The 25513-nt window shown below is 41.1% G+C and overlaps 1 protein-coding gene across 1 annotated transcript in view; it reads right to left on the bottom strand.

Annotated features, from left to right (window-relative positions):
* The window catches only part of ATG7 (autophagy related 7), a 287182-nt gene that overhangs the window by 209328 nt on the left and 52341 nt on the right, over positions 1 to 25513 (bottom strand). Inside the window, exons 14-17 of the mRNA XM_065408358.1 lie at positions 22816 to 23019; positions 22442 to 22557; positions 21035 to 21110; positions 7901 to 7981 (exon numbers count right to left, since the gene is read on the bottom strand). Of these exons, the coding sequence (XP_065264430.1) occupies positions 7901 to 7981; positions 21035 to 21110; positions 22442 to 22557; positions 22816 to 23019 (477 nt within the window). The remainder of the gene's footprint in view (positions 1 to 7900; positions 7982 to 21034; positions 21111 to 22441; positions 22558 to 22815; positions 23020 to 25513) is intronic.

Raw genomic sequence — 25513 nt, 5'->3', positions numbered from 1 at the left:
AAAGATACTCTTTGCAAAACACTTAAAAAACTTAGGAATTTCTCTCAGTAGTTAACATATCAGAACAAATACTGGGACCATAAACTCAATAATAATTATTTCTGGATTGCAATCCCCAACAATAAACATCTAGAAAATTAGTAATATAAGCCCTCCAGAGAATCGAGCCTTCTAAGATTATGATGTTCCAGAATGTCAATTTTTCTAGCCCCAACTTTGCGGAGAAGAAACTTACTTTTTCAATGCTCCCAAATAAGTCTATTTGCTTCAATGGGAACAGAGCCTGCATTTCTCTTGGGCAATAGTGCCCAGATCCAGGACCACGAAGATCTTTTTTGCGGGATGGGTTGTTTTTTAAACATTATTTATACTCCAAGCAGCATTTAAAATTCTATTCTTATCTCACATATCAAACAGTTACATTTGCCTTCCATAGTGGAAATAGCCTCTTATTCTGAAAGTAATTGGATCTGCTGGAGTAAAGACAGTTATTTTCAACTTGGTAAAGAGTTGGGTAACAAGACCTGGGTTTGCTCAGCACTCTTCAGTGGGTGAACAATGTGACCCTCTAGTTTACAAAATATAAATCTCGTAAATATACACTCCCTATTTGGCACAGCAAATCCAACAACTAGTCTATGGGAGTGGGAATTACTCATCCTGGAGTCCGAAGTTTTGAAAATACACACTCCTCACCTAAAGCCCAGAGCAGTCTTGCATGAACTCAAAACAAGCCTTGACTATATGAAAATATTTTTGAGGGTAGCTTAATCTCACAAAATGCCAAATGACCCCTAACCTTCCACAAACCATGTCATTTCTGGATATTACATAAGAAGATGATGCCATCGACTGGGATGGAATGATCTCGTACTAACTCATCGTTGAGAAGCATACCAGTTTCTCGCCTCAACAGCAAATTTGCTCCTAATGTAACTCCTTTAAAGTCAGAGTTACACCAGGAATTAATCTGATCCTTGCATCTGGTAATTTAGCACTTCTGGAGAGTGTGGAATAGAGTCATCAAAACAACAGAGATGAGTTCAGGAAAACAAAAGGTGTACGGACTTAAAATAGTTAAAATACATGACTTAAAATACTCTTCAACTAGAATTTTACTACTACATATAAATTTTTGTGAATGGCATAAGTAGTTCAAAGGTGTAACTACTAGGTAAATTGGATGGAAAAGGAGATCTAAAACAATTGTTTACACAAAAGAGTATATTTACAGTACTTTCATTTTCAGAGCTTGGAAAGAATCCATGATTGTCATGAGACTTATAGCAAATAAGACATTATAAGCAAAACTTACTTGTAAATATTTTGGATAGCCTTCCTGATGGTGATCTGACCAATATTTTAAAAGTAACATACTTCCTTTATAGCATAAACCACTGTAACTTGAAACCCAAATTTTTGTCTTGCATTGCTGACTTTGGTATGCTATCTGGTGTCATAGTAACAACCTGAATCATCTAGTACTAGTTAGTAAATCTGCATCTTCATGACTCGGCCTGAATTTGATTTGAGTGCAGAGCATTCACAGACCCCTCTGATATGATATCACAAGAACTGCTTCCACAACTGCCTCCAAAAGGTATCCAGTTCTCTGAACAACCAACAAATGCTGTGAGAACATCACCTGGTTTGTAGTTTCTGGCAAGCAGTGGGGATTGAGATTGGGCATATGCTTGGTGTGCCCTACCCCATATTGCGTGTGCTCACTTTTATTTAGTGTAGGGCTTTTATGGGCAAGGAGGCTTATCTGGTATCATTGCTTGGATTCTTGTCTGCATACAGTATCACATTGTTTCCACCCATTGCTATGGACTAATTGAGAAATTATGGAACAAAATACACCCATTCTACTGCATATGGTACTTTGTTATACATCCCAGAGAGTCTTTTAGATCAGTTGCTCTCAACCTTCCCAGATTACTGTACCCCTTTCAGGAGTCTGATTTGTCTTGTGTACCTCCAAGTTTCACCTCACTTAAAAACTACTTGCTTACAAAATCAGACATAAAAATACAAAAGTGTCACAGCACACTATTACTGAAAAATTGCTTACTTTATCATTTTTACCATAAAACTATAAAATAAATCAATTGGAATATAAATATTGTACTTCCATTCCAGTGAATAATATATAGAGCAGTATAAACAAGTCATTGTCTGTATTAAATTTTAGTTTGTACTGACTTCGCGTTAGTGCTTTGCATATAGCCTGTTGTAAAACTAGGCAAATATCTAGATGAGTTGATGTACACCCTGGAAGACCTCTGCATACCTCCAGGAATACGTGTACCCATGACTGAGACCACTCTTTCAGATCGTGCATTAAAAAGTGCCTTAACTCCCAAATTCCTACCAATTCATGCTCATGCTTAGCCTGCCCACTATTTCTCCCCTGCACAATAAGAAAAACTTGATCCTGCCCATTGATACCTTCCCCTCTTCCTCCATTCCATGGTACAGTCACATCATCATTAGGGTTATGTTCTGTGGTGATGTAGGTTTTAAGATTTTTAACCATGTTTGCCAGTACCCAACTCTAAAGGAATACATTTCACCATTGCTCACGCTGTGAATCAGGGACCACTTGGTGCCAACTGGCAGAGGGAACAGGACTGCATAAGGGTTACAGGGATTCCCCGGGTCTGGTATTTACATACTAGTTCTCTACTGAAAACTAGTGTGTCAGTGCCCATCATAATCACTGCAAAATATGTGTACTGATAATATGTAAGAAATTATGTTTATATACTGTAAATTATGTTCTTGAGGTTTGTGAGTTGGGGCTGGTCACAAAAAGGTGATAAACAAGGGTCTTTCAGGCAGGAGATGCTTAGATGGAGATTCTAGACAGGAAACAAGCAAAATTACCCTTTTTACAAGCAAAGACAATGGAATGTTGGAAATATATTTGGAAGTGCAGAGGTACACCCACTTATCCTTCACCCAGGGGACAAGCTGCCAGCTGGTTTGTCTTATAAATGGAGGATCACAACTGGTCTGGCTGTTTAACACAGAGAGAAACTTTGGGTGAGCTAACCTTTTTGAGAAAAAATGTCTCGTTTGTTAAGTTTAGGCTCTAAAAAGCATGTTACGATTTTATTTTATATGTAACCAGTTGTGTCCATTAATTCTACTACTAAAATTTTTTGTTAAACAAACAACTACTTCTTTTTACTAAAAATATTTAAATGCTGTGTGTTGAGCAGTGTGGTGATCCTGAGGTATAACTGGTAAGCAGGTGTGTACTATTCCTTTGGGAGTAGCGGGTCTGTGAATTCTGAGTGTGTCCAGTGGAACGGGGTTGGGCACTGCAGGGGGACACTCGGAATGCTCAGGCGTTGGAGTGTGCTTATTGTTAACATGTACAGAAAGAGCTGGGCCTGCAGAGGCCTGAAAGGCAGTGCTTCTGTTGCCAGAGTGGGGGAACTGACCCCCAGCAGGCAAAGCCAAGGTTTCCTCACACTAAAGGCAGGTGTTACCGAGATGCTTCACAACTTTGGGTACCCCCCGGAGTTGTCACACTCACAGTCCTGTCTTGATATTTTCTTGGCATATGTTATCTGGGGCTCTCTGTAAGTATCTCACACACTCTCTCGCCAACCCAGTATAAAACCCACTGCCAAAAGCACCTTTTTGTCAGTATAAGCAGTGTCTACACTAGGAGGGTTTGCCAGTGTAGCCATACCAGTGTAGACTATGCTTCAGTCTATGTTTAATTTCCCTCAGATAAATACTACTTACCTACCTCACAGGAATGTTATGTTTGTTAAATAATGTTTATTCAACCATTTTAAAACATAAAATATGTCATCATCATCTTCACTTCTCTAAGAGACCATCAGGAAAGATTGAGAGATATCTTGAGACACGAGGAAGATACTCCACCATATCAACTTCTTGAAAGTCAATAGGGTTCCACAAGAAACGAAGTCCAGGATCAGGGCTCTGGTTCATCAATGCCTCCTAACTGCATTTTCCTCACTTTAATCATATTCCTTTAGTAACATTTACAGCACTATCTTGTTTGTGTTACCGGAAAGCTTTTCTGCCAAATTCGGTCTGCTATTACAAACTACAATAGAAAAGGTTCTTCTCTGTTTGCAACCCCCTGTTAGTAAGGATACAATTAAGTCTTATTTTTAGGGGAAAAAAATGTGAAATGGTATTTATTTGAAACACTAGGAATAAGCATGAGCAGCGATTTTGATGGGAGAAGGGTACCTGAGAGTAAGTTTATGTTTCAGAGAGTTTATTTACAGGGCCCTACCAAATTCATGACCATGAAAAACTTGTCACGTACGATGAAATCTGGTTTCCCCACGTGAAATCTGGTCTTGTGTGTGCTTTTATCCTATACTATACAGATTTCACGGGGGAGACCAGCGTTTCTCAAACTGGGGGTCCTGACCCAAAAGAGAGTTTGCAGGGAGGTCACAAGGTTATTTTATGGGGGGGTCACGGTATTGCGCTGACTTCGGAGCTGGGCGGCCGGAGAGTGGCGGCCGTTGGTTGGGCACCCAGCTCTGAAGGCAGTGCCTCGCCATCAGCAGTACAGGTTTAAGGGTGGCAATATCATACCATGCCATCCTTACATTTGTGCTGCTGCTGGCGGTGGCTCTGCCTTCAGAGCTGGGCACCCAACCAACAGCCGCCACTCTCCAACCACCCAGCTCTGAAGACAGCGCCGCTGCCAGCAGCAGCGCAAAAGTAAGGGTAGCAGTACTGTAACCCCTCTACAATAACCTTGTGACCCTCCCCCCCACAACTCTTATTTGGGTCAGAACCCCTACAATTACAACACCATGAAATTTCAGATTTAAATAGCTGAAATAATGAAATTTACAATTTAAAAAATCCTATGATCGTGAAATTGACCAAAATAGATCGTGAATTTGGTAGGGCCCTATTTATTTGCAATTAAATATAAAAAATAATGAAGACTGAACAGTACTGTAAACATTGATTGTTATGATTAAAAAGGAAATTTAATAGCTTTATAGAATCGATGCTTCTTCATTAGTCTTCTCGAGCAATCAGCTAATACGGTGCTCCACACTGGGGAGAACAATAATGCCATTGAAGTCAATGGAACTACTAGCATGCCCAAAGATATGCGCATGCATTACTGTTTGCGGGACTGGGTTCCATCTACCTACTTAAGCACTTGTAGTAGTGCTCTTCACCATAGTGTCTGAACACTCCCCGGGAGCAGGTGGCCTGATTTTCCTCCCTAATTCAACTGAGGAATAAACAGAATAACCAGACACCTTTATCTCCACAACATTTAATAAACTGTAAACTTTTATCCCATGAAAAACACTACTTGTTATCATAAACTGATCTATTCTGTATTGAAGAACTTGGGACTTTTCCTCCTCAGGCCAGTGGTGGTGAGACTTGTAGACACTATAAGGCGTGTACCCCTAACACTGTTCTTTTGTACCCACTATCAAACTGAAAGTGCAGGGTCGCTAATCTTGCAGGAGTCAGCTTGCCATTCCAGCATGTTTAGCACTAATGAAGGTTGGAGGAGATCATAGGAGGGAAAATCAGGCCAAAATAAAAAATACTGTGGTTCCCTGCTGTGATCATCCCAATATTCTTGAACAACTGCCTCAGAGAAATGAGAGCCTCCTTGGCATGCAGCCAATTTGGGACAGATAAGGGATAACTTGATGCTTGAATGTCTGGGGCTCTTCTAGGTCAAAGTGAAGTGAAATGAAATCTAATTCCAAATGTTAAGGCAGTTTAGCTGCCTCTTCAGCATCTACCAGCTGTACCTGTTAAATTTTAACTTTGTGGTTGTTTATTTTAATTTTTTCTTTTTATTAAAAGGAGGTATAAAATGATAATGCAAGAATGGGACTGGGGACAGAAGAAGGAAAATTAATAACATTAAAATAGGTTAAATAATGCCAAAAAACAGCTTTTACAAAAGCATTTACAGCAGGAGAGTGAACATAAAATCAATGGCATCTCTGATGTGAGCCATGATGAAATTATGCTAGTTTATGCATTAAGAAAAATTCACATACAAAATCAACATGAACATATAATTGGATTTGTCATTTCAAAGTATTAGTATCAGATTTCCAGATAATAAGGGGTGACATACTCCTATGCTAATAAAGGGAGTTAGCCAAATAAACAAATGCTGTTTCTCTACTGTAAGGAAATACATGTACCAATGAAGCAACCTTTTCAGCACAAAAGTAATTTAATACTCAAACCGCATGAAAAGTGATCTTTATGGGAATAGCACAGCTGCTAAAATCCAAGTCAGTTTTTATTAAATCATCAGGTCTGTTTATGTAAAACAGGGCTCTTTAAATGACCACCAAGAGGAAATCATTTCTAACAAAAACTGATATCTGCATTTAATTTAATGGTTGGGGGTGTGAGTGTGAGTACACACATCAGAGCTGTAGGTGGTCAGTATCTCTAGTCATAGGGTAGATGAACAGGAGGTGAAAAAGCTACTTAGGTGAACAGACAAATTTAGTATGAAATATCAGATTCCGTACTTTCAAAACAAACAGGATAAACTGATTATCTTTCTTTTATAAAACAAAACACCTAGGATGACACCCATAGAGTACCTCTGCAAAAACATACTAGTGGAAATACAGAGAAAATGATTTTTTTAAACTACCACTGTATTGCTTAGCTACTCAAGAGAGTAGAGATGTGCTCCCAACCGTACTTCAAGTTTGTAATTTTAGCACTGGAGTTTTTGAAGAGAATATGCACATAAAAGTCCTTGAGGGCCTGACTAACATATAAGCTACACTAAAGGAGTGAGTGGTATATTGTATCAACAGAAGTTTCTGCAAGACAGAATTCTAAATCTTAAAAAAAAAAATTCCTAGCCCCTCAAGATCTGTATTTGGAATATGAAGGAGGAGTTTAGTGTAGAGAATGGAAAGAAATTCCTGCAGCAAGTCTCTGGGTACACAAAACTTGACTGAATTAATAGCATTTCCGTGTGTGCCAAATTTTGACTTAAACCACTGACTCCTCATATTGAGATATCCCAGTTAAGATCACTAGGACTTACACTACACAGTCCCAGAAAAGTTGCCAAAGAAAGTTTTCACGGATACAATACAGGAAAACAATCCAGCAAGGAAGAGGCCTCACACAGACACATGAGTGGTATGTACCAGTGTTCTGGCAAGGTTCAACTCAGAATCCCAGCAACTGCTGTAATCCATTAGTCAAGTCAGGATGTCAGCACTAGCATGAAAATTAAGCAGCCTCTTCAATACTACACAGTTAAGTTATAAAGGTAATTTTTACTTTATCCCTACATACAAGTCTTTATCAAGAAACATCAGCTATTCACACTTTACCTAATTGCAAAAGGCACCCAGTGCAAGTGTGTTAAAAAGAGGCAGAACCAAACTTCAGAAATCATTTCTCAAATAATTAAAAAAGAAAGATTCTTCCACTGTACACTTTAAACTATTTCATAATGTCTCTGGATTAACAGTACAGCAGCATGTTGTTCTTGGTGCCTTTTCACTGAAGATCAAAGGGGAAAGCCCCATTATACTGACTTCTTAACATTGCCCATAAAGTATTTTTTTAAATGTATTTATTCATGTCAGCATGAAACTCTTATGTAGAGAGAGAGTAGGTGACAGACTTGACATCTCTATGTAACCCAAGGAAAACCAGAAAATAGTGTAGGGAGAGGGGAGGGAGACCAAAATGGTTTAATCTGTAGCCAGAACATAGGAATAAGAATTGGGTTAGATCCCAGATCCTAAAGAAACAAATAAAGAAGTGTCTTCGAGTGAACCAACCTTAGATGCCACATGACCTGATTGTAAAACATTGCATATTCAGAAATAAAATACAAGCAACTCAGACTTACTTTGGGAGAGCAGGCTGTGCACTTGTCAAATGCAAGGCTGACAGGAAGGACATTATCAAATCTTGATAAAAAGCCACGAATCTGGAAAGAAATAAAATGTACATTCATATCACATAATTATAGCAAATGTATTTCCAAAATTCTAGCTGAGTTAGACACATTCAGCAAGGGGATGAAAATCATCCTATACCTCTGCAAAATCAGGGTGGTGCTAATTTAATGGCCTCAACAGTGTGTTCTAATAAAAATCTATATTGGTATCATATGTGAATTGGTTGATTTTTCTACAGACACATGTAATGGTAGGACAATATAAATGCAATATTATTTAAATATGAACAGAGGCACAGCACCACCTGCAGTTTGAACGTTTTAGTTAATGTCAAGAAAACAAATAAAAAGCCATGTCATAACTTTTTTTCTGTGCATTTCCCTACATTCTCTCCCTTTATAAAAATTACAATATGAAAATGTAAACATTGTGCATTCCCGTACTGAACAGCCGCTGCTGACCTATTTGACTTATTAGAAAAGTATAAAGAAAACTAATACACACACAAGATTTCCAGAGAATTGGTTCTGATAAAATGTACACTCTGTACAGACTTTGGGCCAGGGACTGGGTCCTCCAATATGTTTGCACAAAACCCAACAGAATTACCTGGATGCTGGTTGAGGAACCTTAGCACTATTACAATACAAATAATTAACACAAAAGTGTTTTTCCTCTCTCCCCATTTTTTCTTCTCGCTTTTTTGGTAAATGCAGTTCATTCTTAACATCATGTTGTACTTGATTAATTGTTAAAGTAATCAACTGCTTGAACACTCAAATTCTTTGTATAGAACTAATTTTTTTCTATTATCTTCTTAGTTTGCTTTCCCAGATGAAGTTTCCATTAGGGGCTCAGACCAGGAATATGTTTTTAAACTAAAGTGGATTGAGCATTTAGATTGTAAACTCTCTGGAGCAGAGACCATCTTTTTATTGTGTGTGTGTGTACAGCGCCTAATACAATGGGGTCCTGGTCTGTGACTGGGTGCCATTGCTATACAACTAAAATACAATACAATAATAAAAATAATGACTAATTCAATGTTTTAGAGAAGTTCTTATAACATTTTTATTATAGCTGATCATTGTGCAACATATTCTTCCCTCTCCACACACACACACACACAAAACTACTCTTGCGAGGCTGCATAACTGATTACATAATTCCATTATATTTTTAATTGCCACATAACTATGCTTCAGAGTCTACATTTTCATCTTTGAAAAATGCCTCATCTCTAGACATTGGATGAAATCTGAGCCCCATTGTAGATACTGACAACACTCAGTGAAGCCAGGATTTCACCCATTATGTTTTAAAAAGATAACCTTCAGCATGAGATCTGAATGTACACTAATGACGTAAATGGAAATGTTAACCTGTCTGCAGACAGTCTGAAACAATAGCTCTCTGTGATGTGAACTATCCTATTCATCTCAATGGGTATCATCTCTGAAATATGATGGTAATTTAAATGTCAACCATTTCACTATTGAGCATTTTAGCAGAAACGTGCCTATTTGTCATTGATGGATGCAGTGGCAGGATGCAGAGGGGCAGCTAGTTGCTCTCAAAGGTCACCAGCATGGGGAACAGGGAATTCAAGCCCTCCTATTCCCAAATTTAAGTCAAATCTGCTCCTGTCCCAAAGGGGGAGGGAAAGAGAAGACCCATCCCTTCTTCAATGCCAAAAGCCTGAGTTTCTCTCATGGGGAGAAGAAAACAAAAACAGCTTCCACACTCTCTACTTCCTCTACCAGGCTGTCAAAGCCTCCAGTTTCCCCCAAGACTTTCTGCAAAACAGCTATTAACTATCAATATAAAAATCAGCAACCTGCTGAACAGTGAAAATTTAGGACAGCATAGACTAAACTGTTCATTATCAAAAAATAAATAAAATCACACAAAGGACATGACTAGAGAGGTGAGAGAGAAAGGCCTGGAGGGAATCAATGCCACATAATTTTGTGGCTCCTGCCACATAATTTAAGTCTAATATGTCACAACATGTCCAATAAAAGATATTACCTCACTCACCTTGTCTCTCACAGGATGTTCTGCTTCATACAGAATTGAAAATCAGTTGTGTTTTAAACATCAAATCATATTGGTAAACTCATTCTCATTTGAATTTACCATAGTCCAAAATAATATTCCTCTCAACTGCTATTCCTAGTGTAGTGGAAGAAACCATGAACATGTAGTAGCCTTGCTAGAACTGATGCCTAGATTTCATGCACTTATGAGACCATTCCAGTACCCAAGTAGAATGGAGGGTTATCTCTAACACTAAATGTCCTTGCTTTATAATGTGTTCCATTATAATATCAAGATCATTCTAATTATTTAGCAGGTTCTACATTGCATTAATATTTACACATTATTAATTATTATTATTATTATCTTACCCCACTACCACCCTGGTATCTCTGATGGTCACTCCTGCTATAGACTCTTCCAAAATGCTTGGGAGGTATTGACATATTATTGCTGCCTTTCACCATTATTATGTTGGCCATTTTGTAATTCTGTTATGCTGGGAAACCCATAACACTGCCACAGAGTACACTCAGGTCAGTTGTAATAGATTAATACTAACAGAGAACAGTAAGTAACAGCATCATTCTAGTGTAAACTACATTGATTTTGCCATGTGCTTTGGTAACTACAGTAACAATACTATTAAATTAGCCATGTGTGACAATATAATTACTCACAATCAATAGTTTATCAAAAAAGTGTCTCTCATTGCTCAAACCACCTTTACCATCAAATATACGTTGCAACTGAAGGAAGGCCACATTTTAAGTAACATAAAACATACGGAAAAGGTCTGAACTGGCAAATTAGACAGATTGTACTCATACAACTTTTGTGCATAAAGCTTTGAACCCAACAGCATTCTTTATCAATGGGATCTTTGCTCTATTATTTTGGTGAAAAGTAACAGTAATAGAGGGACAAAATAGGTCATTAGCCAAACTACAGAAACAATCTAATAGAAGTGAGCAGGTTTGGGGGAGTCAAAATCTGGTCCCAAATTCACACTAGTTAGTGGATTTTGGGGAGCTACATTAAAAGCCAGTACAGATGCAGTACAGTTCAAAAGAAAATAAAAACCTTTCAGACAAAAAAAGATAAGTTCAACATAAAAATATTGTATTTCATACTGACAGCAGCTGGCCCCAAATGACTGCACAACAATTCATTTATGGTATCAATTTCATCAGACTTGCTTAGTCTAGACACTTCACTTTAACAAGAGACTGGCAGAGGCTAACCTGTCTACTAAGAACTGAATCATAATTTCAAAGCCATAACTGAACATTAAATTACATAATGGCCACATCTGATACTTTTTAAACAGTGAACTTTATACAGCTGTAAGAAAATGACATCAGGGCAAGCCAGATATCAGGCAACATAACCTATGATAGTTGAATTTGTCCTCAGAGGCTCCTGAATTCAGTTTGTTCTTAGCATCTCCTGGAAAATAAACTACCAAAAATAAAAATAAAAAAGGCAAGCCAACCCAGGACAAGACCCTAAATGCTTCTCAAAATACCTATTGCAAATGAAGCACAGATGAAATAGAGCTATTAGAGGTCACGACAGCAAGCAGCCAGCACACAAAAGAATGTACAAGAATAAGTGGGAGCAACACCACCTACCAGAGAAAATCCCTACTCTAAAATAAAAAGAGCAGTCACAATCTGCTATGTCAACAATCCTGGGATAAGAGTATGGCTATGCCTATGCTTTAACCGCTGCTGCAGCTGTGCCACTGTACCACTTCAGTGAAGCTACTCAATACAGCGATGGGAGGGGTTCTCCCGCTACTGTAGTTAATCCTCCTCCCTTAGGCCTGGTCTACACTATGAGTTTAATTCGAATTTAGCAGCATTAAATCGAATTAACCCTGCATCCGTCCACAGAATGAAGCCATTTATTTTGAAATAAAGGGCTCTTAAAATCGATTTCTGTACTCCTCCCCGACGAGCGGAGTAGCGCCAAAATCGATATTGTCATTTCGAATTAGGGTTAGTGTGGCCGCAATTCGATGGTATTGACTTCCGGGAGCTATCCCACAGTGCACTATTGTGACCGCTCTGGACAGCAATCTGAACTCGGATGCACTGGCCAGGTAGACAGGAAAACCCCCGCGAACATTTGAATTTTATTTCCTGTTTGCCCAGCACAGGAGAGCACAGGTGACCACAGAGAGCTCATCAGCACAGGTAACCATGCAGGCCAATAATCGAAAAAGAGCACCAGCATGGACCGTACGGGAGGTACTGGATCTGATCGCTATATGGGGAGAGGATTCAGTGCTAGCAGAACTTCGTTCGAAAAGACGAAATGCCAAAACTTTTGAAAAAATCTCCAAGGGCATGATGGAGAGAGGCCACAATAGGGACTCAGAGCAGTGCCGTGTGAAAGTCAAGGAGCTCAGATAAGCCTATCAGAAAACAAAGGAGGCAAACGGTCGCTCCGGGTCAGAGCCGCAGACATGCCGCTTCTACGCTGAGCTGCATGCAATTCTAGGGGGGGCCGCCACCACTACCCCACCTCTGACCGTGGATTCCGAGGCGGGGGTAATCTCATCAGCCACACCTGAGGATTCTGCAGACGGGGAAGAGGAGGAGGAGGAGGAGGAGGAGGAGCTTGCGGACAGCACACAGCACTCCGTTCTCCCCAACAGCCAGGATCTTTTTCTCAGCCTGACTGAAGTACCCTCCCAAGCCAGTACCCAAGACCATGACCCCATGGAAGGGACCTCAAGTGAGTTTACCTTTTAAAATATAAAACATGGTTTAAAAGCAAGCGTTTTTTATGATTAATTTGCCCTGAGGACTTGGGATGCATTTGCAGCCAGTACAGCTACTGGAAAAGTCTGTTAACGTGTCTGGGGATGGAGCGGAAATCCTCCAGGGACATCTCCATAAAGCTCTCCTGGAGGTACTCCAAAAGCCTTTGCAGAAGGTTTCTGGGCAGTGCAGCCTTATTCCGTCCTCCATGGTAGGACACTTTACCACGCCATGCTAGTAGCAAGTAATCTGGTATCATTGCATGACAAAGCCTGGCAGCGTATGGTCCCGGTGTTTGCTGGCATTCAAGCAACATCCGTTCTTTATCTTGCTGTGTAATCCTCAGGAGAGTGATATCGCTCATGGTAACCTGGTTGAAATACGGGAATTTAATTAAGGGGACAGAGGAGGCCGTTCCTACTTGGCTGTTTGCCTGTGGCTGAAAAGAAATCCTTCCCTGCAGTTAGCCAAGCGTGGGAATGGGGGGGTGAATTGGCGCTGAGCTTTTCACGTTTGGCTAGCAGGGATCTTCCCTGATAATACCAGCCACGCGGTGGGGGGAGGGGTACAGCGATCATCCCAGATAATTCATGGCAGGGTGGGGGTGGGGGTTAGTTTGGTTTCTGCAGGGATCTTCCCTGATACCAGCCACGCGGTGGGGGGAGGGATAAAGCGATCATCCCAGAGAATTGGAGGGGGGGGGTAGTTTGTTTTCTGCTGCTGAAGGTTAACAGGAAAACCGCAGCACTCAACGGGCTTTGCTTGGTATGTGGGAAAGGAGGGCGCAGAAGCCGAAAGACAATGGCTTACCATGGCCGCATGCAAGCCGAATTCTGTTGCCCGGACCTGCGTCTGTGATCTCTAACACCAAAGCCACAGGCACTCAATATTATGCAAAATGCGACCTTGTACTGAAATCACATGTGCTATGTAATGTGAATAGTGTTGTTCACCGTGAAAGAGTATAAGCATTGTTCTGTAAAAATGTATCTTTTAAAAAACTTCTCTCCTTTTTTCCATCCCTCCAGCAGCTGCAAATTTTTCAAGCCTCCCTCCTCCGTCCCGAAGGCTATCTCAGATAAGGCGGCGGAGAAAGAGGACGCGAGACGAGATGTTCTTGGAAATAATGGAATACACCCGCAATGAAAGAGCTCATTTGAATGAGTGGAAGGACACGGTATCTAAGTACAGGAAAGATGCCAGTGAACATGAGGTCATGAGGGACGCTTGAGATGAGAGGTGGCAGGCTGCAACGCTGGGGCTGCTGCGTGATCAAACAGACATGCTCCGGAGTCTGGTGGAGCTTCAGGAACGGCAGCAGGATCACAGAGTGCCGCTGCAGCCGCTGTATAACCTCCCTCCCCCCTCACCATGTTCCATAGACTCCTCACTCAGACGTGTAAGAACGCGGGGGGGGAAAGACTCCATGCACCCTCCCAGTCCACCCCAGTGGACAGCCCAAGCAAAAGGCTGTCATTATATTGAATTTTTTCAGTGGCCTTTTACTTCCCTCCTATCCTCCTCCCAAACCCCACCTGCGCTACCTTGTCCGTTCTCTCCCTATGTTTATAATCAATTAATAAAGAATACATGATTTTTAAACAATAGTGACTATTTCCTTTAAAAGCAAGCTGTGATTTAAGGGGGGAGGGTGGTTTGCTTACAGGGAATGAGTCAATCAAGGGGGCGGGTTTTCAACAAACAGAACTTTCACACCGTAGCTTGGCCAGTCATGAAACTGGTTTTCAAAGCTTCTCTGATGCGCAGCGCTTCCTGGTGTGATCTTCTAATCACCCTGGTGTCTGGCTGTGCATAATCAGCAGCCAGGCGATTTGCCTCAGCCTCCCACCCCGCCATAAAGGTCTCCCCCTTACTCTCACGGAGATTGTGGAGCACACAGCAAGCAGCAATAACAATGGGGATATTGGTTTGGCTGAGGTCTGAGCGAGTCAGTAACGAGCGCCAGCGACCTTTTAAACGGCCAAATGCACATTCTTCCACCATTCTGCACTTGCTCAGCCTGTAGTTGAACAGCTCCTGACTCCTGTCCAGGCTGCCTGTGTATGGCTTCATGAGCCATGACATTAAGGGGTAGGCTGGGTCCCCAAGGATAACTATAGGCATTTCAACATCCCCAACGGTTATTTTCTGGTCCAGGAAGTAAGTCCCTTGCTGCAACCGTTTAAACAGAGTAGTGTTCCTGAAGACGCGAGCGTCATGAACCCTTCCCAGCCAGCCCACGTTGATGTTGGTGAAACGTCCCTTGTGATCCACAAGTGCTTGCAGCACCATTGAAAAGTACCCCTTGCAGTTTATGTACTGGGTACCCTGGTGCTCCAGTGCCAAGATAGGGATATGGGTTCCATCTATCGCCCCACCACAGTTAGGGAATTCCATTGCAGCAAAGCCATCCACTAGGACCTGCACATTTCCCAGAGTCACTACCTTTCGTAGCAGGAGCTCAGCGATTGCTTTGGCTACTTGCATCACAGCAGCCCCCATGGTAGATTTGCCCACTCCAAATTGATTCCCGACTGACCAGTAGCTGTCTGGCGTTGCAAGCTTCCACAGGGCTATCGCCACTCGCTTCTCAACTGAGAGGGCTGCTCTCATCTTGGTATTCTGGCGCTTCAGGGCAGGGAAAAGCAAGTCACAAAGTTCCATGAAAGTGCCCTTACGCATGCGAAAGTTTCGCAGCCACTGGGAATCGTCCCACACCTGCAACACTATGTGGTCCCACCAGTCTGTGCTTGTTTCCCGGGCCCAGAATCGGCGTTCCACGGCTATAACCTGCCCCATTAACAGCATGATCTCCAAAGTGCCGGGGCCCGGGGTTTGATAGAATTCCATGTCCATGTCCTCAACACTCTCGCCGCCGCGCTGCCATAGCCTACTCCTCGCCGCCTGGTTTTGCAGGTTCTGGTTCAGCATAAACTGCACGATAATGCGTGAGGTGTTTACAATGTTCATGACTGCTGTCTTGAGCTGAGCGGGCTCCATGCTTGACGTGGTATGGCGTCTGCACTGTTCACCCAGGAAAAAGGCATGCAACGGTTGTCTGCCGTTGCTTCCCTGGAGAGAGGGGGAGGATGTACCCAGAACCACTTGCGACAATGTTTTTGGCCCCATCAGGCATTGGGATCTCAACCCAGAATTCCAATGGGCGGAGGAGACTGCGGGAACTATGGGATAGCTATGGGATAGCTACCCACAGTGCAACGCTCCGGAAATCGACGCTAGCCCCGGTACATGGACGCACACCGCCGAATTAATGTGCTTAGTGTGGCCGCATACATTCGACTTTATACAATCTGTTTCCAAAATTCGAATTCTGTAAATTCGGATTAATCCCGTAGTGTAGACATACCCTTAGAGGGAGATAGCTATACTGATAGAACAATTCTTCTGTCAACCTAACCCTGTGTACACTGGGGGTAGGTTGGCTTAACTACCTCGCTCAGGAGTGTGGCTTTTTCACAGCCCTGAGCAACGGAGCTGGGTCAACTTAACTTTTTAGCATAGACCTGCACTAAGGCCTGGTCTACACTACGACTTTAATTCGGATTTAGCTGCTTTAATTCGAATTAACGCTTGACCCGTCCACACAACGAAGCCATTTAATTCGAATTAAAGAGCCCTTTAATTCGATTTCTGTACTCCTCCTCGACGAGAGGAGTAGCGTCAAAATCGGTATTGTTAATCCGAATTAAGGTTAGTGTGGCCGCAATTCGATGTTATTGGCAATTAGATGTTATTGGCTACCCACAATGCAACGCTCTGGAAATCGATGCTACTACGGTAGCTTGGACGCACACCACCGAATTAATGGTGCCTAGTGTGGCCGAATACATTCGAATTTATAAAATCGGTTTCCTAAATTCGAATTATATAAATTCGGATTAATCCTGTAGTGTAGACATACAGACTCAACAGGACAGTCCCTCTGCTGGTGTAAATCGCCATAGCTCCAATGAAGTCAAATTCCATTGCAAAAGCAAGAGCCCAAATAGACACTGAAGGCTACATCTACACTTAAAACCGATAGTGATACAACTGCAGTGATACAGCTGTGCTGCTGTAGCACTTCAGTGAAGACACTACAGCAATGAGAGGGGTTCTCCTGTTGCTGTAGGTAATCCACCTCCCCCAGAGGCGGCAGCTAGGTTGACAGAAGAATTCTTCCAACGACCTATTGCTGTCTACACCAAGTGGTAAATTGGCTTAACTAAGTCTCTCAAGGGTGAGGATTTTTCACACTTCTGAGAGACGTAGCTATGCTGATGCAACTTCAGTGTGGACCAGCCCCTACACTCAGCATGTACTGTGTCCTTTGGGTCCTTGTTATTTATAGTGCCAGGTTCCATTAGACTGCACTCTTATCTCAGAATTACTGCAACGGTACGTTGTGACTGGTGGGCAGGGATTAACTCTGGTGTCCTCTGCCAAAATTATTAGAAACACTTAAAAGCTTTATTGACTTTTCCTTTTTTGATATTACAATAAAACAAATTAATTCAATCATAGGACCCTGGGTTCAAGTTGTTACTTTAATGATCTGACACAGGCTCACAAATGCAGATCAGGAAGAAATTATTTTTTCTCCCTAACCCTCTCTCTTATCGCCCAATTTGTTTCCTTCTCCTATTTTCTTCCATGGTATTCCTTATTTCTGCACCTCTCGCTCACCCATGGCCTGGTGCACAAGGCAATCACCCTCTCTTCTTTCAAACCCCTTCTTCCAAGAGTCAAACCTATGTTAACTAAGAAAGAAACATGTCATGCACTGATCATAAAACTATATTTAAAATCCATACTAACCTATACAACAGGACCATGCCCTGGGTTTATTTGTCTATCCACTTAGATCACATGGTCCTTGGAGCAGGGACTACCTCTTCTTCTGTTTTGAGAACACCATTGGTGTTTAACAAACAAATAAGAATACTACAAAGAAATTCAGATCTTATGCTGAGATTATCCTGAACTCACCTTCTTATGATAGAGAGTCTCCAAACACAGGGTACTCATACAGTCTGTGGCCAAATTCTGCCTTCAGATGTACGTTGATGGATTTCCTCTGAAGGCAGAAGGTGGTCCTATCACTATTTACAGTTTTAAAGGAGAATATTTCAATCTCAGTTATGAATTCTGTGGCTTCTTATTGCAATTAACCACTTGGTGGCACTGACATACAATATCTGAATTTATATATAGGCAAGTACCGGTAACTACATTACTTGTTTATTTTTAATAGAAAATAAAAGTGATACATATCAATCAAATATTCTTTTCTTGTATTAAGCCTCATTTTTATTACATTGTCAGCTTTGATTTATGTGAGCAGCCAGGCATCACACATGAATGGTGTGGAACTGAGCATAATTGAAAATCAGGTCATAGAAGTCTTAAACTGGGCACCCAAAAACTAAGGACTACACTCCAATCCGCTTAGTCAAAAGAGAAGTTACTCACCCTTCTCACTAAATGTAATTCTTCAAAATGTGTCTCCCTGTGGGTGCTCCATTTCAGGTGTGTGCACATGCCTCATGCACCTCTGGTGGGAGCTTGTCATTAGCAATGTCTGTTCCGCCCACACATGCACTGTTGATATCCTTGTGCCCTGCACTGAGGATATATCAAGCTGTACTAAAGGGATATGCTATGGGCAAAGGGGGCACAATGATAGGATTACATCTACTTAACCAACAGGGAACTCTTTGTCCAAATGCAGGGAGACAGGGTGAGAAAGAAAATGCTGACCTTGCATGAAGGCATTGCAACACAGCTAACTATTATGGTGCAAATGTCTCTTGTAATAAACACAGGATTTCTGACCACTTTGTAAAAAGTAGTTTTACTAGACACACAAAGAGCAGCTTGACTTAATGCAGTTCCTCCTTTGGAAGGGAGACAAAAATCTTAAAAGTTGCAATAACGCTAGCAAGTAACTACACAAATATTACTACCATACTTTCCCCACATACGGTTGCATATTCACTGGGCTTAAAGAAGGTAAAACAAAGGAGTGGCCAATAAATTAATTCTTTAAAAATTCTTCTAAAAATCAGAAAAAAGTATCTAGTGAAGTAAGTGAATGGCTGGACAGTTGCATAGCTCAAAGAGATAAGCAATACACAATAGGATTAGTTGCCATAGTACTTAGAAAACATGGATTCCTATATTTTGACATTTGACACCCAATGAAGAAACTTTTGCTCAACAGTATCTAGATGGAAAAGACTAATTTAACATAAAATGTGGAAGCAAAACTATGTCTGACACAAGAACAATAACTAAATTAAGGTTCTCAGTCTGAAGTCTAATATTTTATGAAGGGCATATCTTAAGAATACAGTTCAGTAAATGACAATGAGGGAAGTGAATACCATGCAAGGTTTGCAACAAAAACTATAGACTACTTATAGGTTATATATACAATTTTCATTTGCAGAAAGTATAGGGAATGGGAATTATTATTTCTGACCTACATGAACGGCTGGAGAGTACCCACAGGAACAGCAAGTTTCATGCAGAATACAGCATTAGTGACAAACAAGAAATATTGCAATCTTCTTTGCATCCAAACATGGAAGGCAGTGAACAGGAAATTATTTTTATATTAATACTGATTCAGTATTCTTTATTTAAGAGAAAGTGGAAATATAATTCTGTTTTACAGAGTACACCAGTTTAAGATTGACATTTTGATACATATAGTAACAAGTGTAAGGTTAAAACTCATACACAATGAAGTCAGAGCAAATATACTACAATTTGATTTTTATATTACTATTTATTGAAGATTTAACCTTCAAAAACGGTGGTTACTGTTAAACACATTCCCTCTCCTCCCAACTTCAACTAAATATTGTTTTCCCCCGATTATCCCATTTCTCTTAGAAGGAGATATACAAATAATATTACAAAGAGAAATCTTTCTCAATAAAAGGCAGGACTTTTTAACAAAAAAGCAAATACTTTTGAGTGTATATGTTTTCATGTTGGAAGTGAATGCCTTGATCATAAAGAGAATGAAGTTTTGCTTTGGCTGTTGTTTCTCCTTATCATCTCAAAAGGAAAACAATCCTCTCTGGATAAATGTAGAAATCTTTATTTGCACTTAGTTCAGATAATATGCATGCTGTGCTAGGAGACTGATACAAAAACATCCCTGGAGAAAGTGAGTTGTTTCAATTCATCTCCTAAAACCTCCACAACTATCAAACAGGAAGTATGGATATTTTTATCACTTAAAATATATAAACTGAACTGAATATGTACTTTTATTTAGATCATTCCCTTTAATTCTTTGGACGTTACAAAAAACCTAAACAAACCAACCACCAATAATTTTACCATCTCTTTTTGGGACATTAAACTAAAGTCCAGTCTGATTTTACAATTTACAAAGACCCCAAATGCCACTTAAAGACATGATATAACCCTTTATTAATGTCATTCAGGATACCACACAACCTCAATTAGCCAAAATTCTCAGAAGGACATTGGAAACTGTTGAATAAATAGGATTTTGGACAAAAGAGGAAGCCAGGCTATCACCTTGGAAATGCTGTGCTTTAAGTCCCCAGCACTGCATTACAGTCAAGAGAGGTTTTAGGCCAGCTTGGTAGACTGGTGGCCAGTTTGGTAGAGTGGTATCAAGCTTTACAAAGGATTGGGCTATGGGTCCCAAGCCCTGAAATGCAGTAAGTGAAGATCCCGATGATTTCTCTATATGCAATAGAGCCTACAGGACACTACTGAGGAATTTATAATAATGGAGTTTGGGTTATGCCTGATTCTGGGACGCAGCTGAGCTATGTTTTATCTCAGGAACGGGGGGAGCGGGGGGCGTGAGTAGAGGTGGCTTTGAGGCATCTTTTTAGCTTCCTTCTCCATCAATACTGAAGCTAGCTGGCTGCTGGTTCTTTGTGTAAAGCAAAGCAATCTCAAGACTGCTTTACTTTATGCTGACTACCCAGGGCCATCCCTCCTTTCCCCGAAGGCAGTCCTGGCAGCTAGGGCTTGTTGGGACAAAGACACAAGTGTATACTGCCAAAAGACTCCTCCACACAGATTCAAATAGCACAAAGCAGCCAGAGTGCAGTCTAGGATCTGGCCATATATCTCCTTATTCAGTTAGGATACCTCATTTTGCACTACCACATTTATGTCATGTTTTTATCAAGACACAAAATATGTGACATTTATTCTGTACAAGTCCCCATAGCTACATATATCAACAAGCTTATTTATTCCTAGCTCACTGACCTGATGAGGCACAAGCCCAAGAGAGGTAGGTGGTTCATTCATTCTGTCATCACTGCTGCTAGCAACAGCATAACCACTGGCAAAAATCAAATAAAGAAAATTAGAACAAAAGACTAAGCCTAAGGCTGGTGGAAAATCATCTTCTGAAATGTCTGACAGAAAATGACACACATCTTCACAAAACATTTTTGTTAAAAAAACAAAACATTCAGGTTTAAAACTGGAAAACTTAAAAAATTGCAGAAAACTGTTGACCAAGAGAGAAAAATTCATTTTTGTCAAAATTTTTCATGGGGGGAAAAACATCATTTCCAGACCATAAGAACATAACATAAGAACATAAGAACGGCCGTACCGGGTCAGACCAAAGGTCCATCTAGCCCAGTATCCTGTCTACCGACAGTGGCCAATGCCAGGTGCCCCAGAGGGAGTGGACCAACAGGCAATGATCAAGTGATCTCTCTCCTGCCATCCATCTCCATCCTCTGACAAACAGAGGCTAGGGACACCATTCCTTACCCACCCTGGCTAATAGCCATTAATGGACTTAACCACCATGAATTTATCCAGTTCTCTTTTAAACGCTGTTATAGTCCTAGCCTTCACAACCTCCTCAGGTAAGGAGTTCCACAAGTTGATTGTGCGCTGCGTGAAGAAGACCAGCTCTAAGACATTTCCTTCCATAACCAGCTTACGCTTTAGAGCCTTGCTCTTGCAAGGGAATCAACTTGGAAGCTCCCTTTCAGACTCAGCACAGGCCTGCAAGGATCCCTTTCCAGCGTCAGGGTTTCAGAGACATATCACTTACTCAGACCTAAATCATAACTTCCTTTATTTATTTTTCTTTTCATAGATTTTAAGGTCAGATGTGACTATTATGATTAGCTAGTCAGACTTCCTGCATAACACAGGCCAAAGAATTTCACCCAGTGATTTCTGCTTTAAGCCCAATAACTTTTGGGTTAAGCTAAAAAGATCACAATTTTTTGGCTTACAATGAAGCCCCTGATGGGCTTCATAGCAAATAGTTACGGTAGGTCCTCATTACAAAGAAATATGCAGCGGGAACACTAAGATTAATAGCAACAATTTTTTTCCTACTGAAATGTTATGTTTTCAATACTTCTTTTAAAGATAACAAATGCACAAAAGCAATAGGCAAGGCAAATGTCCTCACTCTTCAAACAAGAACGTAGCAAATTTTTCTAACCAAAAATCTAACTCTATTATTGTAATAATGAAGTCTGCATTGCATGATATACCTGTATATGTTTATTAATATTCAAAACTTACGGGACTCCTCTAAGTCTACATAATGTGTAATAAAAAATACCGGAGAGAACTGTTCCTTCCCCAAAATACCTTTTGTCCTATAAACACCTCCCTTTCCCCTCAAATATGACTCACCCTTCTGGATGTTGTAAAACAGAAGCCATTAGCTCTACTGCAAGGGCTCCAGCTATCATGGCTAATCCTGGTCGACTGACTGTGCACTGCTGATCCAATGTCCGATCCCTGGTGGACTACAAAGAAAAACAATTCACACACACACACTTACTTGAAAGTACTTGGCTACTCCATTGCACAAGACATTTTTAATACCCGTCATTCAATGAATACAGGGTGGCAATATCTCTCTGAATATCAGTAAAAGGGATTTGCTATAAACATCACTTACAGCGACAAATGAGGTTTCATAAAGGGATAATTTTTAATGCAATAAAAAACATAAATAACATGAAATGGGTCCACATTAACTATTTGCATAAAGCTCTACTCACATCCCCCGGTGCCACAACATCATTGCAGAAGTAGCAGCCAAGTTTATAGCCAGGGATGTTTGAAAAGAGCGATGATCCCAGGAGATCAGCAGAGCCGGAGGCATTGTTGGAACATGAATCACCAGACTCCTGCTGCTTTGGTTTCTTTAGTCCATGTCTCATCACAACAAATGTGTCAAATCCCAACGCAGCATTGATGACCAGCTATAAAAAATAAAGAAGAGCACATGTAGCCAAAGAAAAAACAGCTTATATGTTTTGGTAATTATGAATAGAATTTTATTCTTACAATAAAATACAAACCACAGTTAACTGTTAAAGAATGCCAAATCATGTATTTAATGACCACAATTTTCTCCATACAATATATTTTCAGAAATACTATCTGCAGTTAGATGAACAAATAAAAACAATGCATTCCCACTATCAACATGGACATCAGGCTTAATGAAGTGAGTTGAATTGCAGAAATGCTGTGCTCAGACTTGGTGGGGATTGAGTTTTCTGAAACGGTAAACAATAAACAAGGTTCTCTATGGAAGAAGTTGTGTATATTTGTGTTCCGAAAATAAAAGGGGAAAAAGTGTAAAAATATACCCCCCCCCCAAAATGAGACATTCAGAACATAAATACTGGGTCAAACCAATGGTCCATTTAGCCTAGTATCCTGTCTTCCGACAGTGGCCAATGCCAGATGCTTCAAAAGGAACAAACAGAACTGGGCAATTATCAAGTGATCCATCTCATGATCCACTCCCAGCATCTGGCAGTCAGAGGTTTAGGGGTTGCATCCCTGACCATCTTGGCTAATAACCAGTGATGGTTCTAACCTCTATGAACTTATCCAATTCCTTTTTGAACCCAGTTATAGTTCTGGCCTTCACAACATCCCTTGGCAACAAGTTCCAACAGGTGACTGTGCACTGAGAGAAGAAGTACTTCCTTTTGTTTGTTTTAAACCTGCTGTCAATTAATTATCTCCAACTTGGAAAGGGCTCTTGTATGACCCAATTGTTTTAAAGTATTTTTTGAGAGCCTGAGTCTTCTGTATGTCAATTTCTATTTATATCAAACACAAGCATAGATATTTTATTTAAGAAAATGTTTGAAAAGGTGTGATTTATGTGTCTGCCTGTTTACAAATACAGCAGCCAGCTTCACATCCAGATTGCATCAGTAGCCATACATTTGTATACATGTTTTCAATTTATTGTTTATTTACTTTACGAGAACTTTAGCAGGATTCTTTCACAAACTCCTGGCAAAATTAATTTCTGACTTGTTGAAACAATTGAGCTGGATTTAGAAGTGATATAAACTCCCTAACAAGGTGATTATCATTAACAGTGGGCTAAATGCTGCCCCTCAGAGGTTCTTCCTGCCTAGGAGTGGAAAATTCCAGAAGTTTCAATCCTGGTAATTCAGTCCTGGAATTTCTTGGTAATTCTTCCATCAGGGGATGGGTTAGTCCTTCCTTCACTGCTTGCATTTCCCAGAGGCACAAGCATACTGTGACGGGACAAGGGACGATGGCTATAGCAAAGTAATGGGAGACAGATATATTAGCCACAGGCTAAACAAATCCCTGGCACCAGGATAAGCAAATGGCAGCTGCTCCAGGTCAATTAAGACACCTGGGGCCAATTAAGATCTTTCCAGAAGGCAGGGAGGACAGCTAGGTTGATTGGGACATCTGAAGCCAATCAGGGGCTGGCTGAAACTAGTTAAAAGCCTCCCAGTTAGTCAGGTGGGAGTGTGTGTGTCAGGAGCTGTGGGAGGAAGCCGCGCTGTTGGAGAGACTGAGCAGTACAAACCATATCAGGTGCAATGAAGGAGGCCCTGAGGTAAGGGTGAAGTGGATCTTGAGGAAGTGGGGGGCTGCTGTGGGGAAGCGGCCCAGGGAATTATACGTGTCCTGTTTCTAAAAAGTCAGCTATAGTAGCTGATACTATTAGGGTCCCTGGGCTGGAGCCCGGAGTAGAGGGCGGGCCCAGGCTCCCTCCTGTGCCCCCCGATTAATCACTCAGATTGGGAGACAACAGAGACTGTGCAAGGGAGGTAGCTTCACCTCACCTCCCTTGCTGGCTAATGATGAAAATGGCTCAGTAGGCTGTGACCCTTGCCTCTAGAGAGAGAAGGGCTACCCGGAGGGTCACAGTGAGCCTCTGAGGCTACCGAAATCTGCCAGGAAACGCGGGACCCACGGAGAGAAGGACAGAGCTTTGTCAAAATACATGCCAAGGCTCCTTGCTTACATGCTGCTACCCAGTGACCCCAACTTTCAATTGTCTCTGGCCACTGTAGCTCCTACAGAAGCTGCACCAAGCTCAGTTGCTGTTGCCCCTGGAACTTCTCTCAGATGGACTTCCATATTTAAAAAAAAAAAAGGAAAGCAGTGAAAGTCAATTTGCATTAAATTGTTCTTGCTTCCCCACAGGTCCTTTTGTGGAGGGGAGACAAAATTCTAGTAGGGTCCTGCCAACTTCCTTAGGGGAACGTACCATAGAGGCGGCATTCCTCATATCACTACCTCCAGCAGAGACAGACTGCTCTTCACTTAAGGAACTGGGGAGAATTGGGGCATTTATAAACTAATGTAACATTTATAAATTTAGGGCCAGATTTTGATCTCACACTAGTGATTATCCAGAGTAACTCCACTAAAGTCAGCGGGATTACTGCAGATCTCACTGGTGTG

The sequence above is a fragment of the Emys orbicularis genome, chromosome 7 (genome assembly GCF_028017835.1).
Source record: "Emys orbicularis isolate rEmyOrb1 chromosome 7, rEmyOrb1.hap1, whole genome shotgun sequence".
Lineage (NCBI taxonomy): Eukaryota > Metazoa > Chordata > Testudines > Emydidae > Emys > Emys orbicularis.
The sequence above is the reverse complement of the archived record's forward strand: the minus strand, read 5'-3'. Positions and strand labels throughout refer to the sequence as shown.